We start from the raw sequence: 15,037 nt of genomic DNA, 5'->3' as shown, positions 1-15,037 counted from the left end.
AAATCACTGTGATAAAATTATTCTTTGAAATTACTCAAAGAAACATGAGGAACACTACAGAATGTTATTGTACTTTTTGTGCTGAGATTCTTCTTTCCACAACAGAATGCCCAAAATAAAGTTCAGAAGAGGTCGATTTACTTGGGACAGAAGTTTATTAGGATAAGAAGCAGAAATTCTGGAAATGACAATTTGTGAATAAATATTCTACCCTTGATTCTTTCCTCAGAAGGAAAAAATACAAATAAAGTTTAGTAGTACATCTTCACACCTGATGATTTTCTGAACACCTGGGGCACTAAGTCTTCAATATTAGAATCTAAGCTGAAATGCTATTTCTGCAAGGAAAAGTCCTTTCAGAATAGTCTTGGAATATACTTGGTTCTTTGTGCAAGAAACAGACTAGTTAATGAAAGGAGCTGAGCACAGATCAGAAAGAGACACACTGGAACAAACTGTGAGGTTAAACAACATCTCTCAGCAACTCACAAATGGACTATCTATGATGTTAACTAAGCTTGCATTAAAAGTTGTGGGCCATCTTGTGTATTCAGTTTCTGAGTGAAACTGTAAATAGATAAAATCTTCAACCTTCAGTGAGGTGTCAATATATAATGATTTCTACATAAAGGAAGTAATGAGGTCCTTTTAGAATGAGCCTTATAATTGGGTTGATGCCTGTGTTCCATCCCATCTTACTTTAATGGGTACCAGCAGGATTGTATCTGGAAATTAAGGCAAGTAAAAAAAGTGGGTGCAAAGCTCAGCAGCACACCTGGAAGGCAACACAGGTCATCATGAACATATCACCCTGATGCTCTCACTCCCCAAAGAACACAGAATCCAGTGTGAGGTCTGCTGCTTAGTATTGATAGTCACCCATGGTAATGGCTCTGGCTACCTCTGAGATCATCTCTCACTTTCTGACAATGATCTGCCATCATGCAGGTAGATTCTGCTTTAAGTAGGAAATCAATGGGAGAAGTGTATGGCATGGGAAGTTGAGCTTTCACAGGAGCTTGACCTTAATGATGGATATTGCTCCCACAGGAAGAAGGAATGGCTACTAATTTCACTGCTTGCAGAGCTAAAACCAAAACTCATGTGAAAGGAAACAGGATGATAAAGAGGACACAAAAGAGAAAATACTTGCTACAATCCAACTAACCTTACAAATGCAGAAATAAGGGAGGTGGCTTGTTTATATTCTTTCAGTTAAATTGTGTGTTGTGTGTGTCTCAGAAAAGCGCTCTGAGGTGCTTCTGTGCTTCTCTGATTCTAGTCTTGAAGTTATGAAGCCAGGATCAACTCAGGTACATTTTACTGGACAGTTGATTTGTCATAAATGTTACAGGTCATTCAGTTCTTTGTCCCCTGAAGCTTGCTGTGACTATCCCTCAGCTGTTGTGAGAGTCACCACAGGAAGATGTCCTTATTTTCTGTCAATTTGTTTTCTTCTCATCCACCAACTCACACACAAATTATGTTTCCACATTCCATCAGGTTCCCCTGTCCAAAAATTTACTGAAATATTGGTTAACTAAGGAAATTCCCAGCATACTGTGAATATTTTTCATACAAATGTGGGAGTGTAAAAGAACACTTCCCTCTCTGTTTCTAAAACTCCCCTTCTCCCACATCTAAAATGTTCACTAAATACCATAACTCACTCTTAATTTTTTCAACCCTTTCCTCAGATACTTTCCCCATGAATTTTATAATGCCACCATCTCCTTATACTCGCACTTCTGAGTAGTCTTACTTCTTTCACCTGAAAGTGTCTCTTTGTGGTACTTTTTACTACAACAAACATGTACTGTCCTGGTTTCTCTAATTAGACCAAAAACTCCTCAACTCATGGCCTGCAGACCACACTAGGATAGACTAGCTCAACATGCAGTAGAGGTCGTCTTTGGCAAGATGAATGGATTTGAGAAAATTTGCACAGCCAGAGGTCAATCAGAGGGCAAAATGTGATTATCCTGCAACTCCAGCAGTGTTAGTTTCAGAGAATCCCAGTTTTACACTCAAAGTTACAGACAATCGTAAACAACTCAACCAAAGCATTTGGCTAAGCTGTCTATCAAGCAGCTGCCATTGAGACAGCCTAGGTGGTGCTGGCACTGGATGTAGAAGAATGACCATGACAGTCTGTCTCCACACACTCTCTCAGACCCCACAGATTGAGAGAGAACTCTTAAGGGATGTGTGAAAGATAAAGTGCATTTAGTTATCTAGAAGTAATATGGTTAGTTAATTACTTTGATAATAGTTTAGAAATTTGGAAAAGTCAGAAAAACTTCTGGAACTCACAGACTTCACTACAAAAAAGTACAGGAGAAAAATCTGTTTACCAAAGATGTTCTTTTGATTTGTCATTGTTATGGTAATATATACAAATAAAAATTTTTTCAATTATTTTGAGAAGGTAAAATACCTTAAAAAAAGAAAGGATGTAATGAAAATTGACTCCCCTTTTACAACTTAAATGTCTTTTCAGGAAGTGGGTAATTGTAATACTGAAAATACTTAACTTGTTATATAAGAAAACAAAAGCTGATTTGCTTAATCAATAATAAAAAAATATTCTGAACATAAAACCAACACCATATTTATAGTGGCAGATTATTAGAGAAAGCAATAAAAGAATGCACTTGAAGTGGAAAGAAGGGCACGTACGTATTAAGTAATGCCTATCACTTCAGGAAATGTGGAACAACAGAAATACTGACACAAGTCCAGTAGAAACTGGAGGAACTACCCACAGTTTAGTCAGAATAAAGAAAGGACAGAGTGCAATCTGCCAGCAGATTCTCACCTTCTGATTCTACCCCATTTCTTTCATTAACTACAATGCAAAAAAGATGTGAAAAGTTTCTGAAGCCATCACACTGCTATCAGGAACAGTGGGAATCCATCCTGCTAGGTAGTGGGATTAGTAAAATATTTGGCCAGGTTTCTTTTTTTACAAAGAAAAGTAAAGTATGCATGTAAGGTTTATATTTAAGTGCAACCAGTCATTTCAGGCTTGTTTTAAGGTTAAGATATTTTAAAGATTTGTTCATACAAAAGTGAGGTTGCCTTGGCAACTGTAACTATAGAAAGCCAGAGTAATTACTTTCACCAAATCCTTCCTAGTGCTTTTCCCTTCTTAATAGGAATGTGTAAATACCTTGTTTTAAGCCACATTTATCAGAAATATTATTCACCACTGATTCTACCCTTGAGGCATAGGAATCCAAAAGTACGTGCTTAAAGTGGCCTGAACAGTGCAAAACCGATTTGCAAACACTTACTTTAATTCACACATGAAAGTCTGAGCATGTATATTTGCTCTTGGAGAAGAGTGAAATTCTGTAAAGAATGCAGCATTCTGTTTCCATATTGCAAGATCTCATTGAATAAACTGTGCCGTGTAGCCACCTGCCTTCAAGCACAGTAACGATTCACCTCTGTGAACAGCAGGCAGAAGGAATGAAGATTGCAATTTAATACACCTAAACTATGTTAATGTAAACAGATCTACTGAATCACTGCACAGCTCTTCATTGCCTACTGTGGACCTATCTGTGTGGCTGCGACAAGTTTAAGGTCTCTGTTGTTCTCTTCATTACATGGCAGGAATACACTCTGATTTCCCTGGCACAGTGTTTGGGATCACTCATTAGCGATAAGTGGCACAGTTCTGCTGACCCCTAGGCCTCTCATTTAATAACTTATCCAATTTTTGTGCTGTGCTTGTTAGAGTAGATGATGCCCATTTCAGCTTGACTCCTTCTTGTGGCCTTTCTTGTCTGATAAGTAACATTTTACCACAGACCTCCTCTCAGGCCATGCCCTTTAGCTTTGGCTTACTGATGCTGTAAAATACATTGTCCACAGGAATGGGTTCTTGCACTGAAACAGGGATGCAAATTAACAGTAGTTCGTAAATTCTTTCTTTTCCTTCGTTATCAGAAGAGTACTGTACTCCCCAGCTCTGCTTCCTGCCTGTGCAAATACTGTCCTGAGTTGTAGTTGCAAACTGCACACTAGGAAAGCCAGAGTTACTCTGTGTAACTACAGTATCTACTTTCTTTTCCTTGTCTGTGATTCTGTAGCTTAAAATGTATTTACAAACAGAATACGAGCACCCTGTAATGAATACTTAAAGGACTTCTCTTTTGTCTGTTAAAATGTCACTTATAAGCTATACAATATTACAAGTGCTCAAGAAGGGATAGGGAGGTAGATGCCTCTTGAAAGCTGTGAAACCAGTTTCTTCCATGGTGCACATGATTTTTTTTCTGCTCCTGTACTTTTGCAAGGTGCCAGAGGTGACATACATTTACTTATGCTGCTGCATCATCATCATCATCCCAAACAATCCCCATATTTTTCAAATCCAACTATGCCAGCCAGTCCAGCTGGGAGATTTGTGGCATTTAGCACAATGGATATCAAATATATGTGTTCAGCATCTGTCTTCTAGTAGTTCCCAGGCCTACGAAGAGGTTAATATCCTCTAAATAACTAGAATAATTCTTAAATTTTTACTCATCTCCAGTGATTACACAGAGACCTTGCTTCAGCGAAGAGCATTTTCAACTTTGTTACTGCATCAAGGCACTCAAATATCCAATGTGACACTAACAAACTTTAATTTTCCACTAGATTCTTAGCGATTTAACAGCAACACTACTCAAAAACCCACCTTCATATGTGTTGAATAAAATTATCTAGCAAATTTTGAATTTTTAAGTCAAAGGAGACAGGAAAATTTAAACCAAATGAGGATCTGCTGTGATGTCTGTTTTAGACTAAATTAAATGTCGCATTTTTGCCTGCGTTAAATCACCCTAGCTTGTGTTTGCTTTTATGTGCTGTGACAGACTGAGTAATTTGAAGTCTTTCCTCACAATATTCAGAGACAGACTTATACTGCCCTATATTCTTGATTTACCTTTTGATCAATGTATTTGTTTTCTTCAATTGCTGATCTTTTAGAATGGTCACATGAGGAAGAAGATGCTGAAGGAAGCCTTCGCAGCAGACAGCTGGTGTCTTGTTGCTGGCGATCAATGAACTGCTTCATAAAACTTTCCCTTAAGAACAAATAGAAGATATTGGTGGATTAGAACCCCAGGAAGAGTTAATACTTGGTTTTCTTTATGACATGTCACAACCCATTAGTGCTAAGATGGGTAAACTCCAAGAAAAAGTTGTACTGCCATACTAAAAGCAAAACATCTATGGCTGCTTCCTGAGGTTCCTGTTTTTTCCTGCCCAGCATTACTCCATTCAGCTAAGATGATACAAACAGGTCAAACCAGTTGCTTTAGCTCCCTTGTGAGTTTAACTGAAAGAAATACAACCTCAGGAGAGCCAAAACAATGACAGCCAGCTTTCACACCATCCTCTCTTGTGTGCTTGGTGGGGATACTGACATGGGCATGGCAAGAGGACCGGTTTGGCCAGCCTGTTTCCTTCTGTACATACCAGGGCAGACTGGATTTCTGTGAACTGTTTTTGGGGACCACACCAAGACTAATCAGAATGGTACATGGTAACTGATGATCTTGTGGCCAGCTGAGGGTCTGATCCTTTTTTTGAATTTGCCAGGAAAATGGTAGCTGTGCAGATACAAAGAGGGGACAAGGTCATTGCAGTACTGGACAGCCTGAGTTATCCTCTCTAATGATTTGCTGCCAGCTGACCTTATCTTTAAAAAGCCAGATCAGAATTGATTAGACCGCTAAGTGGTCTATGAAAGCCAAGAATTTAAAATCCAAATGAGAGTGGAAAACACCACCACACTTACTTGTGGGGGTTCTGATCAATCTACTTGCTTTCATGAGTACCTTATGAGGCGTGGTAGGATTTTTTTTCTTCTTTCTTCTCAAAAGTAAAAATAAGGTAAACCCAAAGTGTCCCATCCTTTCGGCACCAATGTTAATGCTGTTTTGTTTCTGATTGTCAGAACTATCTGACTAATCCTCAATCAAAACAGTTAAATACTTTGGGTCCAACGTGGCACCAGATAAGTTTACAGCACGCTAGCACAAGAAATATTTCAATACCTTATTTTTGGAACTGTGAAGTCTGAAGGAAGCTTGGAGATTTTCACCATTTGTGGCCGGTTTGGAAATTTTTCAAAGATGCGTAGGCGCAACGGAAGCTTCTCCTTGGTATCTGCATTTGCTTCACTTTGCTTTAGCTGAAAATAAGGAAATAATTAAAAAAAAAATGTCAGAAAGGAATATCCCAGGCTTTTTTTTCAGAATCTAAATAATACTGGCAATCATTTAAAGAAACAGAAGATGGCAGCAAAGAACTACAGAGGGTAAATGTGATACTCATGAGTTTATTGGTCTGCTTGTGCTAGAAGCTGACAAATAACCTAACAATACCATGCCTTTAATTGGAAGTCATAAAATGGGAGGATTGCTAATAATTTTAATTTTAAAATATGAAGCATATTGGTGTCCTATTCAGTATGCTTATTTCTATGTTTTCTTCACAGATCCCTTACACTTTATCAAGCAAATAAATATCCATGATCTTTTCTTATTAGACACATCTTTCTGTATATGCTGATGCCTCTTCCATATCCAAATAGAACCCAGCATTTTAAACCAGAGCAATTTTAAAGGAATCCAGCTCTCAGAACACAAAAGTAACAGGAAAAATACATTTGGATGCATATTATAAGTAATAACAAAGGACTCAAAAGAGTCCACCTACATCAGCAATTCTGATACTAAGCTGCCACAAACCACAGGAAAAACGTTGCATTTATAAGTATCCACAAACATGGATATTCCAGGGAATATTACATATCTAAGTAGAAAAGGCAGACACATCTATCTATGCAGACAGATGGTGGCTAAATCTAATGGTAGAAGATAGAAAAGATATGATACAGAGATATGGTTCCTGAATTCTGATAACCTTATGGAGTAATTCAATTGTGCCACTGCAACAAAATACCAGGTCAAAAAGAATAAGTGAAATAATTTTTTACTTTTTTTTAAAACAGTATGCGTTTCAGTAAGCATACATCTAACCAAGGTTATTTCAATTCTCCTTCTCCCACCTGCTTGTGAGCACAGGCTTAGAAGCTTACATTTTACAACAGATTTTCACCATCACCACCTGCAGGGAATAGATTTTTACTAGGGGCGATTGCCCAGGAAGTGGGATGGAGGTTTTCATTTCCACCGCCTAGCGAAACGCGTTGCTCCCACAGCATGCCAGAGAACAACTGCTCAGCTGCACGGTCATGCTATCAGCAACATCACTGCTTCCAGCCATAGGACAGCTTAAACTGAAAATCAGTATTTATTTGGCTGGACCTAAGTTGCCAAGTGGATCGAAAACTGTTTTTGAAGACCTGCACACAAAGACTAATGGTTAACGGTGACGCACTGAGTCAGAATAGAAGGGGGGTATATATCTGTGTCATGGATTGGATACATCTGTGTCATGGATTGGATATATCTGTGTTATGTCCAGTCCTGTTTAATTGCTCTATTAATGATCCTTAAAAGGATGAAATTATGACATTAATGAAATTCATTTGATATTGAAATCTGAAGAGTTGCAAATACCAGAGCAGAGAAAGAAAAGGACAGATTTAGAAACATGGAGCAGGAAATAACAGGCTGAAAAAATTCTAGAGCAAGAATAAGAGGAGAAGCTAAACAACAACTTGTACTTCAATACAGCATCGTAAGGCCAGTCTGGGCACCAACTACGTTATCAGCCGAAGGCTACGCTCACAAATGATTTCTGTTGGTTAGACATTACATAGCTTTAGAAAATGGCACAGAAGTCCACAGCTCCTGTCTGCACTGCTTTGAAGAGACCAAACGGGTATGAATTCACTTCTAAATACAATTTTATCAGTCTCACACTGACAAGCCACGATACTGCAGAAGAGAGCCAGGAAAACCAGGGCAGAGCTACAGAAACTGACTGGGGCAAGGGAGAAAAGGGAGAGAAAGCCAATATTTATACTACATCTACCATAAGTGATGATAACCTAAGGGGAGATGATGTAAATTTATGTAAGAAATATCTCAAAACAAATTCTTTCAAGAATATAATAGAGTACCCCAAATATAGGAATGACAGGATGAAATTAAGAAAGGGAATTCTTAAGCTGAGGATAAAGATTACTATTCTTACAGGGAAATCTCTGAGTGTTCAGAGACGTCTCCAGAGGGAAGTGCCTTATCATTTCACATTCAGACTAGACAGAACCCTTGAAACGCCAGAGTACTGCAGAAAGAAATCTCTCACTGACAGAAAATTAATTGGAAAATCTAACAGGGCTTTTCTGCAATGCTGTGCTGTTGAAAAGCTCGGGGAATGGGGAATTCTTAGAGGGGAAAAAACGTTTCCAGTTTCTGCTGGTTTGGTTTTTAACAAGAAACCTTTGCTTAAATAAGGAGATTCTGGCTTGGACAAACAATGTTTCTTACAGGTATAAACTCCTGCTTGCAGAAGTCAGTCCATACAGAACAGAGAGCATATGATGTTCATATGAACAGTCTCTACAGAACAGAGAGTGGTGTTGTCTGAAGCCTCAGTGCAGAGCAGAGCAGGGAGAGCTTGGGAACAGGAAGCTGCGTAGTTCAAAAGGTAAGCACGGGGACAGCAGTATCCCTTGTTTAAACAGGAGAATGATTCAAGATAGGCTTTAAAATAACCTAAAGGCAAAGCAGTGCTACAGAGTATCTCCAATTACTCATGCTGTGATAATATTACATATTGGGGAGCACAAGGCATTTAGCTTCACCGAGTTCTTCGCTATGCACTTAGGGTGTAATTGCTGCTCCACATGACATACATCCTAATTCATATTGTGGCTTAAAACCTTTACATTTCAACTTTCTTTATCACGTAACAAACACTTGTATTTTTAAGGGTACAAGATGTTGAAATGTAGCAATGAAAATGCACAGAGTTTTGAGTAACAGTTAAACGGCAAATAAAACATCCGAAATTTTTATCCACTATTTTTCATTTTATTTATTATTATTACTACTATTGGCAAGGAAATGCACACTACTCAGATGTGGTCTGTGTGGGCCTGAATCTTCAACTCCAAAAACCCTATGGGGAGCAGTTCACCAACATTTTGTCAGCCTGGCCTGGCTGAATTCTCCTGTGGCTGCTAGCATGGTTCCTGTAAAGCTGCAGAAACAAATTATGACTATTTGCACTACCTCCATGGTGCTTGAGTCTATGGGGCAGATTTAATGGCATGATACATATAGTACAACTGTCTGCTCTGAATGTAGATCAGGAGAACAAAAAATACATAAATGGTGAGGACTGGCAGAGGGGAAATCTTTATTTGGGATTCCAGTGGTATCTTGAATAATACATTCAGATACAGGTTCCTGAAATCAAAGCTCTCCCCGGTCTGTTCACATAATTGTTTTAGATCAATACAAAAGGCAGCTGTGAGAAAGACAGGCTTACTGGCGAAGAAAGCATATCTGTGGGTCTTTTTACCTCCTGGAAAGGCATTATGTCCACGTCTCCATCTTTTTTGGAGCAGTTTGAAGTGAATCCCACAGTCATCAGCACTTGCTGTTTGCTGCTTTGGTTTATGAGTTGTGTTGGTAAGCAAAACAGATTCTTCTCGGAGGGAAACCCCCCCACCCACCAAGTGCCACTTCGGATATACACAAATACACTCCAGACACCAAGAGTGACTTAAGGGTAAGGTCCTTAGGGTGGCTTCAAACCCATATGTGATGGAGCATGTAGCCCAGCATGAGACCAAATCTCCTCTGAACCAAACTCCTCTGAACTACACGTACTGTAAATGCGGCTGCAGCAGCAACTGCTCCATTGCACTGATTTGCATCCATGGCGCAGTGGAGGCATTAACGCGGTATGACCTCATTCATACTACTTAATACAGCTGCAGCTGTAAATTGCTTTGTGAGTTCAAGGTTCCCTTACAAAAAGGTGATTGTTAAAACCAGCTTTTGCACAGTCAAGATCTGGGCCCTTAAAACTGAAGCGAACTTCTAAGTGGTTGTCCTAAATACACACGGTAGCATGAATGGTGCTGAAATTAGACGACTGGGGTAGAGGCAGGGAGCATAAAGGAGACAGCAGGTAATGACTAGTGAGAACAAGGAGCAGGGTTAGCTTTTTAACACAGACATGCCCTGGCTGTGGTCAGACAATTGTGCTGGGAAGGTCTGAAAAGCAATCACTGACCCACTGGAGGTAACAGCCGTCCTGACAGGAAGCTGGCATCTGGCATGTAGCCCACACTGGTCCCATCAGGCGAACAGAGCCACACCACAAGACTATTGACAAACCATCCCATCTCTATCACTACTAAAGATTTCTCATCTTTGCTTCAGAAAATGCTGACATTTGAAAAATAATTTAAAAAAATAATTCTGTATTTCAATACCTGAGCCACACAGTTCCGTGTAGAACCTGAAGAGGAGAGTAAGGCAATAAATGGTGTTTCTTAATTCTTTGATCTTAAAACACTGCAGTACTATAGTTACCCAGATATTACTGCAAGTGTGATGAGGGTGAGTTCTTTTAGAGTGCATGCTGCAATTTCTTTGATAGCTGCTGAAAAAGCATTAAAGCACTGGAGTGAGACAAGCAACAGGAGCCAACTAGGAGAGCTGCAATCCCACAGCCTCTTCCTGCAGAAGAGGGACCACGTCACCAGAAGAGACATGCCATGGTCTTCAGGTGAGAGCAGGGCATTGTCGCTCCTGCCCTCCAGCCTGTCCCCCCTCCAGCTGAAGCAAGATGTGAGAAGTGTCTGCACACGCAGTGGTCTCATTATCAACTCAGGTGGGAGATGACAGCCTGGAACGTGGAAGCGTTCCGGGGTCTGGTAATATGAACAAGATCACTTGCATGGTTCAAAGGGCTAACTAAAGTGAGTATCTCTTAATATCACCGATTTGCATTTAGAGACAGAAACATCCTCGAAAGTAATGTTCTTGGCAAAGCAAACCCAAAGCTCCAATTAAACACAGTTATGGAGTTTCTAAGAGACTGGCACACCAGTGACACATGCCAAAGGAGAAGCAGAGCTAACCGAAGCCAAAGACCCTTCTGAACTCTTTGTTTTATTCCCTATTCATTTACTTCTGATCATGGAGGAAGTGTCAGTAATGTGCAAAATGTAAAGCACGTGAGATGCAGTTTCCATATGGCCTGTGAGGAAAGAGTATCTGAAATTCACATAAACACTCGAAATGTTTCAATGAAATTAAACGATAACGAAAAATTTACTGCAATGCTCTAGCACTTTTATTTTAGTTGTCACTTTTCATAACAGGCTGAGATCAATCATGTTCAAAATTAAAAGCTCTGCCACTGATGTACACACAGTTTATTTAGCAACTGGCCAGATGCCCAGAATAATTTCATGGTGACTGAAAAGTTCAAACCTTTTAAGAAAGTTCAGGGGGGTCTCACTACAGGATGGTTTTAAATTAATATTGTTTGGTACATTAATGGTGCACTGCTATATATAAACATTTTTCACTGCAAACCTCCTTTAGGGGCTGTATTTGAAGAATGAAGTGACTATACAATATCTGTGTTACACTCTTAGCAGGATCTGCTAAGTGTTCCAATACCAAACACTCTGAGCACAGAAGTGCATGAGGATGAAGGACACTACAAACTGATACTAGCACCCACTCAACCATTTTCCAGAATTTTTTACTATTCCAAATTCTCAGATTTACCCTCACCTTTGACTTGTCAAAAGGAGTGTTGAATGAAAACCAAGTAGTTAGCATTAAATTACATGAAAATGAAACAATTAAAAACCAGAAAGGCAGGTCAAATGAGTCACTTTTTTCCTTTCTGTTACTATTCTGAAATTATACAGACCTGGCAAATTTTTGAACCTAAAGAGCTATACTAAAAGAAGATATGCATATTGGTAAGTTTTCCCTGCCCACACTTAACTTTGGAATCAATTTGTACCAACATTTCTCTACCTGCATTTGGTTTAAAGTTCAACGCAATTCACCTGTTCAGTTACTATTTTTTACACTTGCAATTCCATTAATATTGAAGAAAAAGCTCGATTTCATTTGATGAAACTGAACCATGAAGAAAAGGAAGGCAAAAAGCAAACTAGAAATTAAGGTTAAAAAACCTGTCAAATTGAACCTGGGTAAAAGTAACATTTGTGGTTCTAAAAACCAGTATTTATGATGTGTAGATCTTATTAGTATGTCTGTAGAGCTATATAAAAGACTGCCAAGGGCCTAAATCCTTGCCCAAGGTCATATGTTACCCGTTGGCTTCAACCATAGTTCATAACCCTTGGCCCTTGATTCCTCTAGGGCCTGCATGGTGGCCCTAGGACATCATTATGTGTTATTTTTTGACAGTTTTTGCAATTCTTCAAGCCATCTGAAACAACTATGAGAGCTTTTATGTGCAGTTCCCCTCAGCAGCACTTCTGCAGGGTGACATTTGAGTTGTGTGTTGCCTACTTTGAGAGGGGGAAGAGCTTGTGAGTTCAGCTGAAGGTGGTACAGCGTCTCAGGCCTGTGCCCCTTGCAGTCCAACCTGGTCAGACATTGTCAGTGCCTTCTTTGAAAGTAGCCTCTCAATTAAGATATATCCTGAACTACACCAAAGTATTGTCTGGGGGAAAGTATCTAGAGGTAGAGGAGAGAGCCAGCAGCGAGCAGCATGCAGAGAGAAGGGGTTAGTGCTTCAGCTTGCTCTCTTCTCTTTTACTTAGCTGCCTAGATGTACCAGTTGTGAATTCTGCCCTTTGGGCTCACCTAAGCAAATGGGGACATTGCAAGCAATAAAAAATTCCCCCATGTAGGGACTGTAAAACAGAGTCTAAATTGATTCTGTGCTGCCTTGGGGAATTTTCAGTGAAATGTACCAAAAAATATGATTACAGTGATGCTGGCATTCATAGTAGAGACTGCACTGGTAATAATAGAAGGTTAAAATAAACTGGAAAAGTTCCTGGCAGGTGAAGGAACACAATTATACATATATTTTTCATAGTCATGAGATTTGGTTTTCTTTATAAACCACTTCTCCGTGTCACAGGGTTTTATATGCTGTGTGTACTATGATTTGGTGCCGTGACTGCTATTTCCCAATTGTTCATTTAAATAACTTTTTCTTCAATTTTGCATGACGTCTTCCAAATTAATAAGATACTGCGTAAGGTTTCACAAATGTGGGTTTTTTAATAACTTCCTTCCAGTAATTGTAGCTGCTATCAGCTCTTCAGGAACAAATGCTGCTGACAAGATGTGATTGCAATTCAAATGGTAGAAAACTCCTCTAGCAAAATTTGGCTAAGATTTAGTCCATTTATCTAATAAAGGACAGGAATCCAGCGTGTCAGAGAGTTTCCCTTTCACTAACTGAGATAAATAAGATGAATTTTTCAGAGCTATTACTTCATTCTGTCTACAGATTCAGGCAAACACTGCTACACTGATTGCACTATAGCCATATTTCCAAATCTTTTTCCACTGTGCAGTGGTAAGAATTAGACCATTTTAAAACCCATCAGATCTGAGATTCTGCAGAGTCAGTATCTGTAATCAGGGCCCTGGCAATGTGTTTACCAGACCAGATTCAACCTTCTTGCCTTAAGACTCAGGTACCTAACAGAGTTAATTAAATTATGGTTGTCTTAGTCTCTGTAGCCAAAAGTAATGAAGAGGCACTTGTAGAGATCAGCTCAGATCTTGGGCTGGCTGTATCTTTCAGACATGCTTATTGTTTTCCATTGATTAGTAGGGAACTTTAATCCAGTAGGTTTTTTAAATCAGACGTGTGATTCCCAGTGTTAGGCAGGATGAATCCAGGCCACACCATCTATGACAGTATTCATCACAGTCAGTTATAGCTGTCCAAATGTAGAATACATCGTATAATCATCTAGGCTCTTCTTATATTTAACTGAGAAAGGTATCTCTAGATAGATTGACTCATCCCATACTAACATATAAGTGAGACAAGCAAGATGGAATATCACTTTAGGGTAACAGCTTGACTAAACACAGAGACGGTACGTCTATAGTAGTAAGGTACTGGAATATGGAATCAGGTTGTCCATTGTGCCATTTTCAAACAGATAGCTTAAAATAGCTAATGGAAATGAAACATAAATCTAATGCTAGCATGTGTAACTACTCTTTTAATAGCTTTTTCACATACAAATGAAGTTTCATAGTTTACATGTTCATTATTTTTCTCTTGGGATAAGTAGCAGAAATATTTTTGTTTCCATACAAAGGTTACTGAGTCACAAAAGAATACCCAATATAATAAAAAAATGCATTACATGCTCCATTTCATCAGAGGAAACTGCTTGAGACTCCACTTAAACTAGACATCATTACTTGCTATGAATTGTGTATCTGATGAACAATAAGCAACTAAAATATTTTCAAGCGAACAAAGCCACAAGATGCATGAATTCTGCCCTTGTGCAAACACTGTCATTCAATATTGACTAGGTACAACGTGTTCACCTTCTGTCTCAGGATAAAATTCGTTACAACCTGAATGGGTGCTTCTGCACAGGAAGCAAAGGGAGTTCCATTGCAGGACTATTCAGAGGCTCGTAATGTTTGCTTACCCATTCCAGACCCTACATAAAGGATGATTCTTGGAAGTAGCTTCATTAACAGTGCTTACCTACATGTAGCTGAGACACACAACTTCATCTGCCCCACTGGGTTAGCTGAAAAACAGAGCCAGTCTGGGAAATGATAATTGTGGACAGACTTTCAAAGGTTCTCACCACAGGCAGCTCACGTTTACTCAAAAAAGAGCTGAAGACATTGAGAGAACCAGGCTGTGATTGATGGAGGAAGTCATCATCTTCCCTTCCTATCAGGATACAGACAGTGAGATGTATATAAATGCTGAAGAGCAGTGAGGTCACAGGGGATAAAGGACTCACTCAATCCATGGAGACTCTCTGTCTCCCTGGCTCTGTTTAATAAAGACATACAACTTTAACTATGTTTCTTCTAATACCAAAGTA

At 39.2% G+C, this 15,037-nt stretch overlaps 1 protein-coding gene across 2 annotated transcripts in view; it reads right to left on the bottom strand.

Moving 5' to 3' along the window:
* The window catches only part of NALCN (sodium leak channel, non-selective), a gene marked incomplete at both ends in the record, with an annotated part of 232,005 nt that overhangs the window by 53,874 nt on the left and 163,094 nt on the right, over positions 1-15,037 (bottom strand). For both annotated transcript variants that reach the window (XM_084271507.1, XM_084271508.1), the window contains 2 exons: positions 4,943-5,084; positions 6,060-6,196. In XM_084271507.1, coding sequence (XP_084127633.1) covers positions 4,943-5,084; positions 6,060-6,196 — 279 coding nt within the window. The remainder of the gene's footprint in view (positions 1-4,942; positions 5,085-6,059; positions 6,197-15,037) is intronic.

This window comes from Gallinula chloropus, assembly GCF_964237585.1.
Source record: "Gallinula chloropus genome assembly, chromosome: 1".
NCBI lineage: Eukaryota > Metazoa > Chordata > Aves > Gruiformes > Rallidae > Gallinula > Gallinula chloropus.
This window is presented reverse-complemented; position numbering and strand designations above follow the sequence as displayed.